The 17,635-nt window shown below is 43.3% G+C and overlaps 1 protein-coding gene across 1 annotated transcript in view; it reads left to right on the top strand.

Annotated features, from left to right (window-relative positions):
• The window catches only part of MTOR (mechanistic target of rapamycin kinase), a 187,749-nt gene that overhangs the window by 104,875 nt on the left and 65,239 nt on the right, over nt 1-17,635 (top strand). The window contains exons 29-30 of the mRNA XM_007942626.2: nt 12,321-12,396; nt 15,923-16,062. Coding sequence (XP_007940817.1) covers nt 12,321-12,396; nt 15,923-16,062 — 216 coding nt within the window. The remainder of the gene's footprint in view (nt 1-12,320; nt 12,397-15,922; nt 16,063-17,635) is intronic.

Genomic DNA, 17,635 nt, shown 5'->3' with positions numbered 1-17,635 from the left:
CCATTAATTTTTGTCTCTCCTTACTATGTATAAAGAATTTCAGCAAGAAGACCACAGAGCAATTGGTGTAGGGTTTTGTCCTGCTTCTGCTTATTCCACAAAAAAACAAACCAAAAACTCATTGCCGTCAAGTTGATTCGACTCATAGTGACCCCTCCTTAGGTTTCCAAGGTGGTATCTCTATGGAAGTAGATTGCCAAACCTTCCTTCTGAGGAGTGGCTGGTGGATTTGAACCGCCAGCCTTCTGGTTAGCAGTCAAATGCCTTAGGCACTACGGCATATCTGATTACTTCCAACTGTAGCTGTCAGTTAACTTTCGTCATAGCCTGAGGGTCCACATGCAGTTGAAGACAGAACAAAGAAAGTAACATGCCCCCATAAAAACAGCCTTATCTCTAGGCAGCTATATTCCTTATAATTTATCCAGGAACTTAACAAATCTTCTATGTCCCCAAAGAGGAGTCAGATGCCGTTACATTGCAATTTCAGTACCATGCTCTCAGCCAGAGACAAGATCCTGCCAGGAGTAGCAGCACCAGATCAGGAACCCAGGCCCCAAGCCGTCCAGTGAACTGCAGTGCTGCCTTTGGGCTGGACCCCTGCGACTGGGACCAAGGCAGCACTGACTGAAAAACAGACCTGTCGTCTTTTAAGAATGTCAGAGAACCCAAGCCAGTTATGCCCTGAGCAACCAGTGAATGGCCAGGGCGACTGGGCTGTATGGTCTCCAGGTGAGGGGCTCGATGGGTGAACAAAACCCATTCTCAGGTCTTAATTCTAAACACATGTTCCCAAGATGCTGCTATTGCACTACTTGGAAGTCTAAGTCCTGTTTTTACAGTTGTTTCTTGGCTTCCAGAAAAGGTACAGCCTCCTCATCTCTTCCCGCACTCTGCTTGGGGGAAAAAAAAAAAAAAAAAAAAAAAACCAGTGAGGTAAGGATCTGCTCAGAGTTACTCGCTTCTTGGCAAAAACACATTGCAAACCTCTGGGTTCACGCTGACTGCAACAGTGCCAGGGTACCTCTAGTCATCTGCACCTCGTTGGAAAGGTCTAAGTAGCACTGCGTGGGAAGATGAAGGAAACCCTTTGTGAGCAAAAGCAGAAGCACAGATTGTAACTTTATGGTTATAGTTTCTAGCCTTTTTCTTTAATTCTCCCTTCTGTTCACCCAGACCCAAGAAGTCGAGTTCCTCACCAGTACTCAGTGCAGTATAGACCTACCTCTGCCTGTTCTGAGGATTTCCTATGGGCTCACTGTGTAAGAGTTTGCCTTGAGAACATCTTACAAATGTTCTTTTTTAGTACAGAGAGCTGGCCATCAGTGAGGAACTGTAAGAAGGGAGGAGTCCTGGGGTTTCTGCTAAAGCTGACTAAAAGGCCAGAGGGGCTTTGATTGCAGCTCCAGACCTTTCTAAAGGGGAAGTTGCTGTATTTCAGTAATAAACCTCTATTCTTCCACAGCTTCTACCCCATCCTCAAGAAGACCTTAGAATTAATGGGACTAAGGCATTTGACTGCTAACCAGAAGGCTAGCAGTTCAAACCCACTAGCCACTCCTTGGAAGAAAGATTGGGCAGTCTACTTCTACAGTGTTACTGCCTTAGAAACCCAAGGAGGGGTCACTCTGAGTCAGATCCAACTCGACAGCAATGAGTTAGTTAGTTAGTTACTCTTAGGGTGAGTTAGAGAAGCCGCTTCTGATATTTATGTACCACTACAGTACTCTGGTGGTGTAGTGCTTACGGCATTTGACTGCTAAGCTGAAGGTTGGCGGTTCAAATCCACCAGCCACTCCACAGAAGGAAGACCTGCAGACACACTACCTCGGAAACCCAAAGATAGTGGTCGCTATGAGTCAGAATCGGCTCCATGCCAGTGAGTTTTGTTTTATTTTTTGCAGGGGTGTGTTGGGGGCTCTGCTGGCAAGTAAGGGTTGTCACAGTTCTGTGAAACCTGAATTGTAAGCTAGATCCTGACTTCAGAGATGTTAAAGTATGAAAAAAGTATGCATCATAGAACTACTAAAGTATGGAAGGTGCTGGTGCTTGCCCGTGGCTGCCTCTAACACGGTGTGTCCTGGCAAAGAGGAACTGTATCAGCAGCGACACCACAGTTCTTTCCAAATTCTTTTGGACATCTCACTGGCTGCACGTTTTGTAATCCAATTATAGTGTGCCATGGTCCTCTTCTGTAAGCATTTCCTTTCCAAGAAGATAGGCGTATCTTTTCTTTCCTCTGATCCCAGAATAAGCATCAGTATTTCAGTGATGTGGCCTAACTCCTTAATGGAGTAGAAGAGCAGCTCACATCTGTGTATACAATTAAATGTGGAGCATTAGAAGCTGCCAGAACACTAGGTACCAGCTCATTTAAATGTTTCCCAACTTTATCCCTCAGTAGACTGAGTCAGAGCTCTTGGAGATTCAGAAGCCAAGAAATCAGGATTCTACCCAAAATATCAACCATTTGGAGTCAAGGTAGATAAAAATTAGTGTTGGGTTCAGTCTGCCAGCCCCCTCCCCATTTTGCTCCTTTTCCCCCTTTCTGTTCCTGACAGCTACTTTCTAATAATCTCTCTCAGAGCTCTTCATTTCATTTTGGATGTGAAGGAGCAGAAAGGGGGTGAAAAACCTCTAGGCATCACCAGAAAAGGAGCAGTGCTCATTGTTGTAGAATAAAAAGATAATGGCCAATTTGTCAAGAAGTGTTGACAAGAAAGATAAAGTTGGAAGTAATTAACTGGCTGACATGCTGGGAGTGATGTGCCTGCCAATAGCTCCCTAAATCAGCCAGAGCGTTGGAAATGTGACAGCCATTCATCATTTTTATAACTCACCTCTGACAGGCCCTTCGGTTGGAAACCCGGCCAGCACAAACTGTGGGCTTTGACACTGTGGGCCGGGTGGCCTTTCTGTGCCTGATGCTTCATAGAGCCAGGGAGCCCAGCCTGCTTCCAGCCAGGGGAGTCCTGGAGGTCATGTATGAGTGGGACTGTTGGCCTGTCTTATCATTGTGCATGGGCTCATCCTCAGGGGTGGGCACTGCGGTCCTCAGAGCCAGCGTTATCACCTTTACCAGAGCAGATCATGCCGTGAGCAGAGGAGTCCTGCTTGTGAGCACCTAACCAGCACTCCTGATGGCCTGGTTATCTAACAAGGGCTGCTCACAGTCAGCCAAGGGTGCACCAAGACACTGGCACGCACTTGGCTGCTGTCAGTAGAGGAAATTATTATGCAGCCATTAGAAGTAATTATAACAACTCTGAAGAAAGTGGGAACTGCCTGTGTGAAAAAACAGAGTACAAACTTGTATGTATGCTCAGGTCTCCACTACAGGTAAAACACAGGTGAAAATAATAGTTTAGAAAGTTCATTATATTGTGGTGAGCTTACCTCCATAGATTTTTCTTGAAAAAAAGATACTCTTCCTTCTACTGATCTTGAAAAGATAGGATTTCATCCCCTTCTTTCTAATCTAGATAGTGTTAGCATCCTATTCTTTTTATGCTTAAAGGGTAACACTCTGTCACATGGAGATTTAACTTGCCCTCTAGGTATTGTGACAGATACACCATTTAAATTGTGATCAGACAAAGGAGGGATGAAGGTAAAGTAAGTACTGTGTGGCCACTCTGGGACTGAGATGCCAAGGATCTATCTAACTGTCTGAGGCTGGCCATCTCTCTTGCACCGAGGCTTTTTTTTTTTTTTTTTTTTCTTGGTGCGTTAGGTCCCCAAGAGCTCCAAGGACATTGACGATTCCCAGCTTTGAGAACTTCTGCTAGGACCAGCCTTCTTTTTCTTAATATGTAGAAAATGAGTAAGGTGATTTTTCCCTAAGTTCTTGAAGCAAGAAAGAAAAGTTTTGACCCTGCCAGACCCAAAATGCAAATTTTACCTGTGTCTGGTTTTTACCCTTCTAAGACTGAATTATTTTCTGCTTTGAATTTTTTTGCTGGAACCATGTATTTTCAGTAGTCATTTTGAATGAAATGAAAAAATTTTGTGGAAATAGGAATTTTGATATAATTAGCGGGACACTTATCTCCCAAGGGCTCTGTAGTATGGAGGTTAGTGGAATAAGGCCCATTTCTTCAGATTCATGCAGTTACACAGGCTCCTACAAGATGGCAGCACATACTGAAAGTGGCATAGCAGCTTCCTGCTAAACCCAAGAGGCAGAAAATGTAGGTGGGTACTATATGTTCCACTGGTCACAGAAAGTTTAAGTTGGACAAATTTCAGGCCTCCTACTCTCCTTTCCCACAGAAGGAAGGTTGGGCAATCTACTTCTGTAGTCATACTGCCTCAGAAACCCAAGGAGGGGTCTCTTTGTCGGATCCAAGTCAACGGCAGTGCATTGCGTTGTTGTGTTGCATACTCCGCTTTCCCTACTGCCTACATTTAAATAGCTCTCACAGCCCTCCTCCTGTCACATTGCAAGTGTACCCACTTCACCTTCCTTTCCCTTTTAAACTATCTAATTCAAACAGAGACTATTACATTGGGTTCTCCAGACCGAGCTGCTGCTCTCAGAGTCCCAGTGGAGCTGCCTGATAAAAGCATCAGGGCCCAGTACCCCATATCTTCCTGGAACTATTAGGAAACATCTGTTGTGTTTGTAATCACATATTGGGCACAGAACTAAGTCTTGGTGCTAGGAGAAGTGACTGTGTCCAATCTGAAGTAATGAACACTCTGTAAGAGAAACAAGAAAAGCTGCCTGATGGAGTGGTACGGACCTAAAACAGTGTCCAATTTGGCCTCATCTAGTCAGGAGTTCAGTCAGACCTGCTGCAGCCGCCTATTGACTGTGGTGCATGTGTTGCCAGCCTAGTGCCAAGGGAATTCAGGGAATTTTTGCTAGACAGGGAACCAAATGAAATGCAGGCCATGGTCGGCACTAGAAATAGACGGGAGAAGGAAGGCCCAGGGCCATTTGGGCAGCAAATGGGTAATGTTCTCATAAATCCTTAATGGGAACACTAGGAAAACCAAAGCACTCCCCTAGATGTGACTGCAGATGCTCTGCATTTGACTGAGGACTTTCTGACAGGGTTGGGATTTGTGTTAAATGGTCTTGCATCACTTTGCTTTTAATAGCACTAAGGTCACTAAGGCTGTGAGATGGACTTGATAACCAAATGAGCCTTACAAGGAGGAATTACCAAGCCAAATTACTTTGGATTTGACATCAATCCAGAAGCCTGTGGAGCAATGACTTAGAAAACAACCCTGTTCTCTAGATTGCACTCTTAGGGTGGTAGGAATGGCAGTAAAATGCCAAGCCCAAGTTCCTAAATGCTTTGCTGTGAGTCAGCGTTAAGACCTTGAGAAGTTCATGACCAACTCTTTCTGTCCATCTCCTCTTTCTCCCTAACACGGGTCGTGACCTGCCTGTGAACAGCACTGAGGGGAAGCACAAGAGGGAGGGGTTGTGGGGGTTGAACAGGTCCCACTCAGTATTAGCCTCCCAGGGAGCACTCTGGATGGGCACCTGCCAAGGCCAGGAGAGGCTCCTTCTCATCTGACTTACAGGCTCAGTACATGTACTTTCCCCACCTTAGGAAGAGGATTTTGAAGAATGGAGAGAAAGGGTGTTTGGTGTAACCTGTTTGGTATACAAAGGCATTGAGGCAATTTCTTATCCTTATTTGTTCATTTCCCTCAACTGTGGAAAGAATTTTCCTCAAATGTCAAGAATGTTCCCAATTTCAAGCTCTTCAACAGCTTTCTTTAATGAAAAGTAAATCTTGGGATGAGGAGAAGGTAGGAATAAATGAGAGTGACTATGTCTGTTAATTGCCTTCCCCCAGTACCTTGCTGACATACCCACTGACTTCTCTCTCTGTTTCTCTTCAGTGCCTTCCTAACACCCGCTTCATCTGTGACTCTGGCATCTATTGTGCAGATAAACAGTTTCCGTTTGTTCTTTATAGATCACAACTATAGAAGATTGCAACTGCATGTTCTCACTGGAATATAGTACACAAATATCCTCCTTGATCCTTAACCCTTCACCTGGCTTAAGACGCCAATAGGCATCAGCTTCTACTAACTTAGCAAACCTTGCAATGTAGTTCTATTTTCCTTCTGGCTTCAGTAGGAATATGGAGGAAACGGGGAATCTGGTTGGCCAGTCATTCTGCACACTGTCATCATGGGCGTGCTGTTGCCTAAGTCTCTGTGCCTCTATATTTGTTTGTTTTCAGCTCTTTTAGCTGGACTGGCATTAGTGGGATCTGGTATGTGTTGTTCAACACTCTTCTGCTGTTGGACAGTTTGCCCTTTGTAAGCCTTCAGCATTGATAGAGAAAGATGTGAGGAGCAGACAAGGGCGCATTTATAGAATAAGCTTAATAACACTCCCAGCTGCCCCATAAAATAAGAGTTCTCATTAAGGGGGCTTTTGAGCAAAGGTGATTTCACACGAGCCAAAAATACAGTCTCTCCCTTCAGTCTCATAAAACCATATGTGGGTTTAAAAGGAGAATATTTCAAAGGACAGCCTTGTGTCACCCAAGTAGGCAGGAGATGGGGACCTAGGAGCCAGGAAACCTGGAAGTTTCTGAGAGGCTTACTTACCCCACACTTCGCAGCCTGGGCTCTCTGCAGCCTCAAACAGACTGCCTTAGAAAAGCCTATTGTGGCTGCATGTCATGTTGTAGGGCCCTCAGTGTGTCTCTTAGTAGCTTCTGAGAGGAAATAAGAAATAAAGGATGGGGGAAGCTAGGAGGTTAGAGGGGGTGTCAGCTACAGTGTCAGTGAAGAAGTTAAAATGAAGGTGCCATACGGTTCCTTTCTCCTGCACAGTAAATTATACAGTTAAAAAATAAATAATAAAATAATGTATCTTGTTTATTGAAATAAAACTAAAAAAAAAGAAAATTAAAATTACTTTAACAGGAAAAAATAAATAAGTAAAATAACTCCCTGCCATCAAGTCACTTCCTACTCATAGTGACCCCCATTGGTCTCCAAGGCTGTAAATCTTTACAGAAACAGACTGCCTCATCTTTCTTCTGCCGAGCAGGTGGTGGATTCAAACCATAAACCTTTGGTTAGCAACCAGATGCCTTAACCCCTACACCACTAGAGCTCCTCAAGAGAGAGTTAGCTAATTGAAAACATCCAGCCCATTGCTTCCTTTCATTCATTTTACAACTATTTTACTGGGCACCTATTGATGCTGATAGTAGAAAACATCAGTCCTTGCCATAACAGAGATTACAGTGTTTAATTATTATTAAAGATCCTTTTAAATGGTAAGGTGTTTTAAGGGAAATGATAACACCCAACAACTTTCTGTGATCTATAGATCCACATTTTCCTCATTTGTAAAATGGGATATTACCTCATAAAAATGAAATAATACATATAAGCAATAGGCATGGTGCCTGGCACATAGAGTAAGCTCTCAGTGAATATAGGTATCTTCTTCTTGTCGTCTTGGTGATTATCATACATTGCCTCTCATAATGAGGTACCAAATGTCACAGAAGAAGAAAAAGTACGGTTCCCAAACAAGTTTGGTCACTAATATTATGCCTCTTGTTCACTTTTACCTCTCCAGAACCTCCACATCTGCAGTTAGCATTTTCTAGCAACCTTACAGGCCTGGCAGATTTTCACAAGAAGGAAGAGAAAAATGTTGTCAAGGAGAAAATTCTATAAGGAATTAAAATGGAAAAGGGGGAGAAAGAAAGAATAAATAAGGTGATAGCTGATTAGCTTAAAATATCTTTGACTCTGGACAGAAAAGAATGGATGTGTATAATCTTCTTTCCTTCAGGGCTTCAAATCAGAGACCAAGAAATTAATATTTGCCAACTTTCTCAGACTGATCCCGCTCATTGTTGTGGCCTATCTTAGACCATGTAGTCAAATTGGGATTTCTTGGTGATTATCTTTACTATTGGACAAGAGCTGATCATGAAGTTCAAGGTACACCCCAAGCAGTTACTGAGGTCCCAGTCTTCCCTAATGAGCCCACCCTGTCTTTCCATTCCCACTGAGTTTTGTCTGCATCCTCATCCACTTTCTCTCACATTTAAGTGGGAAGTGTTACCTAGATGATTGACTTATACAGTGAAGAGTTTGGACTTTTCTTTGAAAGAATTGGGGCCGTTTAATGAGTTTTCTTTTTTAATTCATTTCTCCTTTGAGTTCTTTGAAAAATAAAAACCAAACTCATTGCCACTGAGCCAATTCCAACTCATAGCAACCCCCATTAGGTTTCCGAGACTGTAAATCTTTAATGGAAGTGGTGGCTGGTGGAATTGAACCGTTGACCTTCTGGTTAATAGTCAAATACCTTATGCACGATGCCACCAGAACTCCTTTTGAGGTCTCTAGTCACCACTGTATTTTTATGCAGATATCACACAAATTATCTGTTTTTTTTCATACCATGCACCCCCACACACATTTGGTAAGTACACTATGCCAGGTTTGTTTGTTAGTTTTACATGTTGATGACTTTGATTTCTATTTTTATTTTTGTCTGTCTAATGGATTTAATGGTTAAGTCTTTGTCTTGGTGCCTATCGACACAGAAGACCCTTAACCAGCCCACCCTCAAGTTTCTAAAGCAGCCCCTCTCTGGGCAGGATTCCTTCCCTGCTCTATAAACTGCTTTCTCCAATGTGGGGAGAAACCACTTTTCCACCCCAGAAATAACACTCACCAAGGTGGCCAACCCCAGCCCAGGAGGTGCATGAGCGTTCACACCCCAGGCCAGAGAGCCCACTCAGGCAGACAAGGCCAGTACGTCACAGCTACATGCACTCTTCCTCACCATCTGGCTGGTTGGCTGAATCTGCCATCTGTGCAGACACCACAGGGCAGACACGAGAGCTACAAGCACAGAGGAGTCAGCCTCTCTTGCTCAGATAAGATGGGTCTGAGTGGCCTCATGAGGCTAGGTTAGTGCACACTTGCACCCTCACCATCCTGCTTCCCAGCTTCACATGGGGCTGGCACTGCAGAACCCAGGTACACATGGATAATGACCCCAGCTCTCCATGGGACCAGCCCATGCTTAAGCTGTGGCAGCCCAGTGGGCAGCCCACTGCCCAACCTTCCACCCATCTCTGGCACGAAACACTGGGCAAAAATTGGCTACAAGAACTCCACCACTCTCAGGTCCTGGTGTGAACTGCCCCAGAGCAAATACATAGTTTAAATGATTTATAGCTCTGGTGTCTAAAGCATTTGACTGCTAACCAAAAGGCTGGTGGTTCAAACCTACCACCCACTCCTCGGAAGGAAGATTGGGCAATCTACTTCCGTAGAGATACCACCTCAGAAACCCAAGGAGGGGTCGCTATGAGTAGAATTGACTAAATGGCAGTGAGTTTGGTTTGGTTTTTTTTTTTTTTGAAGCAAACTTGATCCATGACTTCTTTACCATGGCTTATACCTTTATTACACAAATACGATCAAAAGTAACATTTTTGGACCATTGAATGAAGGTGACTGCTGCTGAAATTTCATTTCTGCAGATGTTAAGAGACATGCATGGTATATGCATGGGAGCCCTATGCAAGAACTTTTTTACATATTTTCATAATTTCCTCCTGCTTTATGTATGTGCACATTATTTAAGTGGATGTGCTATTTGCAGAAAATGAGGTACTTCCTGACTTTGATTAGCTTATTGTAAAATTGTCCTTTTTATGCATAATGAGTAGGAGAGGGGGTGGGAAAAGGTCTTTTTGTTTTTGTGGTTTTTTATACCCAGAATGAGGCCATGCTTATAATTTGGTGATTATAATTTGTTCTTGAAAATAGAGTATGATCCAGAACACAAGATTGGGAGACCATTGTTTGAACTCTTGAATTTTTGTGTCTAATCCCTAGAGTTTGCACTTCTGGTTCAAAGAACCATTTTATCTCACTCCTCAGAGCAATTTATACCCCTACCTGGAGCTGTCCAATAGTCATGTTAAGAAGAGCCCCCTTATGGCTTTGTTTTTTCCTGTCTTCTCATGCTTCCACAGTCTTTATTTGGGTTCAAGGAACTAGATAATCACAAATCTATACTGAGTAATATTAATAATTAATACAGCTCACCCAGCTCCATGTGAGTGAGCAACAGAATCCACTTCCTGACTGACGGGGCCAAGAGGAATCGGGAACCACTCCCACAGACAGACCTGCGGTGGAGGTAGTTCCTTTAGACTTGCCTCTCATTCTCAGCTTGGAAAAAATCACATAGTGCTTCCTAAAGGGTACTGTGATGCTAAAACATGTCAAAATCCTGAAGTAGACTAATTTTGGAGAGCATTCTAACTAATTGCTTTGCTAAGGAATAGCACAGAAGCACCAGTGGGTCTACCCAAGTAGATTCCACAAGAGGTCACCTCTTCACCCCTGTAAATAGAGAAGACATGTTTACGGTGACTTTACCTCTGGTTGCAGCCCTCCCTAGAGCCTCAATTAGTCCTATTCAGGGAGAGTTTGGAACTTCTACTACTGATTTTCTAGTGGTAGTGCAAGTCTCAACCAGACACATGTGTTTTTCCTGAGCACAACCATTTAATTAGGTTTTGACCACTTTTGTCCTTTGACGGAAGCAGATGAAGGAAGAAACGTTTCGGAAGACCTGCTTAGCTTAGCAATTTTGCATCCCTTACTTCATTTAATTCCCTAACCCTGTGAGGAAGTAAGTATTACTCCATTTTATAGACAAAGAATTTAAAACTCAAAAAAGGGGACTTGCTTATGGTCACACAGCTTATCAGTGGCAGAACTGGACCTCCAGAGATTTAAACCCAGGACTTCAACTCCAAATCCAAAGCAGCTTCATCCCCTACTTCCCTTAACAAAGAAGAGACATAAGATTGCTTTAGATGATACGTGGACCATTCAGATTGATTGTGGACCTTAGAGAACATTCCTGCCCTTCTGTGAGCCTTAGTTTCCTCATTTGTAAAATAGGCCCTTCCCACTGTCTTAGAGATGCATAGGGCAAGGAGGAATAGACTGGAGAAGTTATTTGAAACGTACTTTATAAACATGAGGCATTAGATTATTACTTTCACAAATGTTGACTTCTGTAGTTCAGTAGATTTCTGGGCAGCTGCCTCTTGATTTTAATGGAATAAATGTGGTGGAATTTGAATTTTTAGAAATAATGTTTATAACAGCAGTCTCTTGCCATGGTACCACATTGAACTCAAATCCTGGAATTTCCTAAAACCACTTGAAAATTAATTCTAGTCAAGTAGACAGTTTGTACTCAGGGCAGTAAACTAGATCCTTGCTCATTAAACCAGTCTAGACTCCCAGGTTGTCACACTTAGCTCCCTACCTATAAACAGATAAAATTGTTGTCCTGTGACTTTCTCACACCTGCACTTTCTCCTTCCCTCTTTTCCTTCCTTCATAACTCAGCACTGTGATTAGTGTTGGGTGAGTTGCTGTTTACTTTCTTACATTAGTCCCTGTTGGAACAAGGGTCTAGACCCCATGGCCTTCCTACATTCCTACTTTACAGTCTCTCTGATGAATGACTCTGACCCCAGGCCTCCCAGTGTCACTACTTACTTGCCCCACCACAGTCACAGTTTTCCAGCCCCAACTGGATGTTTGTTGATGTTTACATCAACAAAACAGTGCATTATTAGTGATAAGCATCACTGTACCCACGAGACTAGGCCAAATAACTCTGGACACGGTCCCTTTCCAGCCTGATGCAGAGGGAGAGGTGGTCCTTGAGGAGGGCCTAAAGAGGTGTCTGCATTTGAAGGGGTCAGGAGATGGGCTCTGCCAGGGGAGCAGTCAGGACAAGTTGTATAGCTATAGCCCCTGGGCAGTCTGTCCTTGGTGTGGGTGGCCCAGCCAGCCTCAGTGTGTCACTTAGAGTCAAATGACTTTTGTTTTGATGATTCTTTTACTGATGGAAGTCAATGAGAGGAAGTAGGAGTTAAAAGCATGGCGGGACCTCATGGGTCCAGAGTTTTCTGTTTTTTTCAGGAATAGACAGGTACTTTCTGACTGCCAGTATCTGAGGACACACTCGTGTGTTCTGGTTGGAGGAAGGAGCCCAGAGCAAGCAAGGCTTTCTGTCTACCAAATAATTAGCATTCAATTTACTGCCCCTCCAAATAATAGACGTTGGGAATCAAAAACCTTTTCTCAGATGAAATCATTTAAGCGGGACTTTCTGGGTGGCAATAGATAATTGATGCTCTGTCTACATCTACACAACATTGTCCCCAGTGTGCTGGTGAGCCCTCAGCCCGCAAATGATCCCCACTTCTTCCACCTTCAGACATGCTGAGTGTAACCACCTCTTCCTTTTGTTTTCCCAGCATTAATAATAAGCTACAGCAGCCAGAGGCAGCTGCCGGGGTGTTAGAGTATGCCATGAAACACTTTGGAGAGCTGGTAAGTGCCTCATTCCTCTTAGGAAAGCAAGAGATAGAGCCCTGGCTGGGGAGGCACTCAGCCACTACCTTGAGAAAGTTATTTTCCTTTTCTGGTATTTTTCCCAATCTCAAACAGTCTGATGCTGACTTAACTGTGTATTCAAGATAAAGGAGACAATGGCAATATGGAACTGTATTCAAACTGAACTTAGATCATGAGGGCAGGTTCTAGTAATAGTAAGAGCTGATATTTATCCAACTGTTAGCATGTGCCTAGGACTTTGCTAAGTGCTTTATGTACTGCATCTAATTCAGTCTTCGCAAGAACCCCGTGAAGTAGATGGTATTGTTATTTCATTTTACAGATGAGAAATCTATAGCCCCAACAGGTTAAGAACTTCACTGTAGCTCACAGACTGAATAAATGACAGAACGCAAGTGCAGGCAGTCTGGCCCTGATCTATCTTTGAGTTGTCTGTGACAGCCAGCATTGTATCTGGCCCACAGCTAGCAGTCAGAACATACTTAGGAAGAAACCATGACCAATTCTCTAGGAAAAAAAAAATAGTAACTATAACTTATGCATGCTGTTGGGAGAACTGGTAGAGAAGTGGTTAAAGCACTCAGCTACTAGCCAAAAGGTCAGCAATTCAAACCCACTGGCCATTCTATAGGAGAAAGATGTGTCAGTCTGCTTCTATAAAGATTTACAGCCATGGAAACCCTATTGTACAGTTCTACTCTGTTCTATAGGATCACTATAAGTTGGCATCTACTCAAAGGCAGTGGGTTTGGCTTTAGGTTTTTATACATGCTGTTGAGGGATTTGCCATTTAATTATTCTTTACATAGTTTCTGCTTTCCTGCCGTCTTTTCCCTATCAATATTAAAATGTTACCATTACTCTTTATGGTCCTGGGAGGGTGCTTTTGTAACTTCCTAACCATATAGAAAAGCATTGACTTAATCAACTTAGCATTGAGTTCCTTGAAGTCAAGAAGTTCTGGGTCTGTAAATCTTCACCCAAATCAAAATAAAATTAAAAAAAAAAAAAAGAAGAAGTTCTGGGTCCAGATGTTTGATGAGTAACCTTAAAGTGGTATGTAGGTCACTTACTCTGGTTTGCCTTAATCAAGAGCCCAGAGTGTTAGAGTGAAGGAAGTTGTGACTACATCACAGGCTTTTTTGCTTGATTGCCTAGCATTTTGCCTTGCACAAGGGTTGGTAAATTGAACTGAAATTTTTGAGGAAAGCTTTTGCCATCTTTAGCACATTACCTGTAACTTGACTGAAAAAGCATCTCTCTAGGTGATGACAAAATAGCAAGGACCACGTCTCATCCATCTTTGCCACAATCCTTGTTTGCAGAGGGAAGAAGTAGGTAAAGACGTTACTCAATGTACTCCACTTTGACAGAGATATACTCTCGTTTCATATCTATAGAGCCTAGACCCCAGAAGTGCTGATTGAAACAAAGACTCTGCAAACATCTGGCATACAGGTTCTCTGCCAACACATAGTTTATACCCCAGTGGCTCGGAATGCCAACCTGAAATGAAAGTCTCCAGGTTCTAAAGGTGGCCACTAGCTCCAGGATTATTACTGAACCCATGGGGGATTATCTGTTATATTTAGGTGGTGTTGTTGTTGTTATGTGCCGTCGAGTCGGCCCTGACTCATAGCGACCCCTCCTTGGGTTTCCGAGGCAGTATCACTACGGAAGTAGGACTGCCCAACCTTCCTTCCGAGGAGTGGCTGGTGGGTTTGAACCGCCAGCCGTCTGGTTAGCAGGCAAGTGTCTTAGCCACTATGCTACCAGAGCTCCTATTATTTAGGTATTTAGGTAGCTGAATCATATTAAACTTGACAATAGTTTGCTTCTTCTTGTCAGAGCCTGCACTTTCTCAGCACAATTTATTAACTACAATCTCATTAGAATTTTGTGTGATTCATTGATTACAGCTTATAGTTTCTGCAATCTATTGCAATTCAAAATGTCCTGCCCTGCCCCCTACCTGACCTGCTCCCTATGCAACTCACTCCCTCTGCTTTCTGCTTGCTCATACAGAGTGGGTGCCATACATCAGGTACTAACCTGCCTTTTCTCTCTTCTACCCTGTAGAAAAATTCAGGATGGGATATTTATCCATTTTAATTTTTTGAATTTTTAATTGTATACTGTCTTTGCAATCACTAAGTGTTCTCCTTTGTATTTAGGCATAACAAAGGCATTGCTCTAGACAAGCTTGGAAATGCAACTTAGGTAGTTTTACTGTCCATGAAGTCAGCTCTACCCACTTTGGCCAGCACCACTGTGCACCATTGTACACAGGCACTGGGGAAAGGACAGTAGTGGCAGCAGAATTGGTGCAGGGGCAGCAGAGGGAACTGGCTCTGTCAGAAACAACCTGAGGGAAGTAGGTACAAGTTAGCAATCTTATAATAGAAATGACCTCCTTACAGAAGTTCAGGAAGAAAAAGCTTCTTTCAGATAGCTTAGCAGAATAGCTGTTAGTGTATATACGATTCAAACATCAGCTTTATTTAGGAAGAGGACTAGAGTAATGAGCAAAACTAGTGTGGCCCTGCATTATATCATACAAATTCAACAGCAGAATCATATTGCTGTTAAAGAAATCCCTGGAGAGCCACTACCTTGGGCTGGTAGAGAAATAGTCATTTACTGAGTTGATGATGATGAAGCCCAGAAGATAAACTGAGGTGGAGGGCAGACAGGGAAACACATAAAACCGTCTCCTGACTGCTTAGAAAGCTGCAGTCCGCAATTTCAGGACTGTAGTACCCCTGACTCACGTGGATGACACTGAACTTCAGCGTGGCACTCCATCTGCTCAGAGTAATGGAATCCATCCTCTGGCCCCTGACACTAGTAAAGCTGCCGAGGGCTGAACAGAAGGAAACATTGGGTAGGAGATTCTAGAAGAATGGGGACAGGTTTTCCCGAGCATTTTAAGTGGTAGTGCTGTATTGTGTTTTCCATTATTATTTTCTGAAAGTTTAAAAATTCATTAAGAAATGCAGAGTATCAGGAGCTTTTAAAAAGTGAGTTTTCTTCTGGCAAATACTCAGATGGTGCATGATCTTTCTTGCCCCATCAGAAAGCAACTACTATCCCTGCTGTGTGGCCCAAAGGCAGCACTCCACAGATGGAGTTTTGGCATCCCTCCAGGCTCTCTGTTGGGGTTCCTGCTATCCCCAATGGATTACCCTTGTCCTCATACACCTACATGCTGGGGTTATGGTGACCCAGGTGTCTGGGGAAGGATCATGTGCTGACAGCTGCTCTCAGACTATTCCAGAATCATTCCTTCAGCGTGTCAAAGAACATGCATTTCCACTTTCACCAGATGGCATGCCTCCAGATCTCCTGGAATTCTCTTCAGTCAAAGCCAGGATATACATACATAGGTGAAATGTCACACATACAACACAGCACCTTAGGAAAGAGAGGTTGTGGTATTAAGAAACATGCCCCCCTTGTGCTCTGTGCCTCACAGTGGTCCTCTTTCTTTTCCACTTGGCAGGAGATCCAGGCTACCTGGTATGAGAAGCTGCACGAGTGGGAGGATGCTCTCGTGGCCTATGATAAGAAGGTAGACACCAACAAGGATGACCCCGAACTGATGCTGGGCCGCATGCGCTGCCTGGAGGCTTTGGGGGAATGGTGAGCTTCATACGACCATGATCTGAGTGGGCTGCTAGAGACTTGACTGCTTGACCTTTGAATTTGAAAAGGCTTCCCTCAAACAGAGTTCTCCCTCAGACTCTCATTTCACTTGGTTACTTGAGGAACCATTTTATCACTTTGGTGTTTTTACCCCTCTTCTGTCTCATCTGCCAAGTAGCAAGGCTCTTCTTTCTCTCTCTCTCTCTCTCTTTTTTTAAACTTTGTACTCCTATCAGACAAGGCAGCCTTAAGTCTGCTCCTAGGATCCACACCTTCTCCTTCTATCTGTCTCTGTTGACCTTGACCTGGTGAAGATGTCATATTCTTATTCTGCAGTGTTGAGTTTCATTAGCTCTTGCTGTGCTGGTAGGAAAGAAAAACAAATGCTGCCTGCTTTCTCCAGCTGCTTTGCCTTTATCGTTGTTGAACACTTACTCTGTGCCCAGTCACGTGGCACAGGTTCTAGGGATGAAAAAGAAAACATGTCTACCCTCAGAGCCTCTGTAGTTAATCAGACAAGTACATACATGGCAAGTTATTAAAGCATTGATTGATCATGATAGGAGCAGCTACTGTGGAAGCCCCAAGGAAGAGCATTTAACCTAGGTGGGAGCAGGGTGGTCTCACAGTGCTTCCTGAAGGAAAGACTAAGAGTTAAGAGACAGGTGAAGGAGAAAGGGAGAGGTTAAAAGCATATGGCAGGTAGAAGCAACAGTAATGCTTAACTGAAACCATTTGGCTAGGTTTTGGTTTGGAGAGCTGCTGGGGAAATGATGAAGAAAAAGTGGTCCCTAATCTGTTTCCCCACCGTCAAGTACACTTTTTTAAACAAAATGCCAAATTAAATAGGAAAGAAAGACAAATAGAAATGGTAGCCACAAGGAAGAAGTGGGAAGAGTGCTATTAAACTGTGGGATCTACAGTTAGTGTCACAAAACAAAATGTGTATGAACAGTTGAATGAAAAAGCAATTTGCTCTATAAACTTTAACTCAAATCACAATGAAAAGTTGAAAAAAAAATTGTGAAATCAAACAAACAGAAAAAGCCATATTAAATTTGTTACCTCCCCACTAGCAGACTTTCTCCCTTATTTATTCGTTCAACTAGTAATTATCTAATCTTACTCATTGCCAATCTGTGCCAGGCCCTAAGGACACAAACCCTGCCTTCCCAAAGTTTGCAGGATAGACAACCAGGCAGCTGTAATACAGTATGAAAACTGCTAGAAAGGGCAAGCCTAGGGGCAGAGGGAAGCCCTTAAGGTTTGGAAGGCTTCCAGGAGGAAGTAATATTTAACTTGAACTGTACAGTGAGGAGCACCAAGCACAAAGTATTCAGGGGTCTGAGAGTTCAGTATGGCTGGAGGATCAGATGTGATGTGGAAAGAATAAAAGGAGAGGTAGGCAGGAGAGGTAGGCAGGAGCCAGATCATACAGGGCTTATAGACCATCTAGGAGTTTGGGCTTTAACCTAAGGTCAACTGAAAGGCCATTGAAGTTAAATTTAAAAAGCCATCATGATCGGGTTTGCATTGTAAGACATCCCCTTTAGAAGCACATTAGAGAGTG

Source organism: Orycteropus afer, unplaced genomic scaffold (assembly GCF_000298275.1).
Source record: "Orycteropus afer afer isolate SDZICR_OR568_19922 unplaced genomic scaffold, OryAfe1.0 scaffold00094, whole genome shotgun sequence".
In the NCBI taxonomy this organism is placed as follows: domain Eukaryota; kingdom Metazoa; phylum Chordata; class Mammalia; order Tubulidentata; family Orycteropodidae; genus Orycteropus; species Orycteropus afer.
The sequence above is the reverse complement of the archived record's forward strand: the minus strand, read 5'-3'. Positions and strand labels throughout refer to the sequence as shown.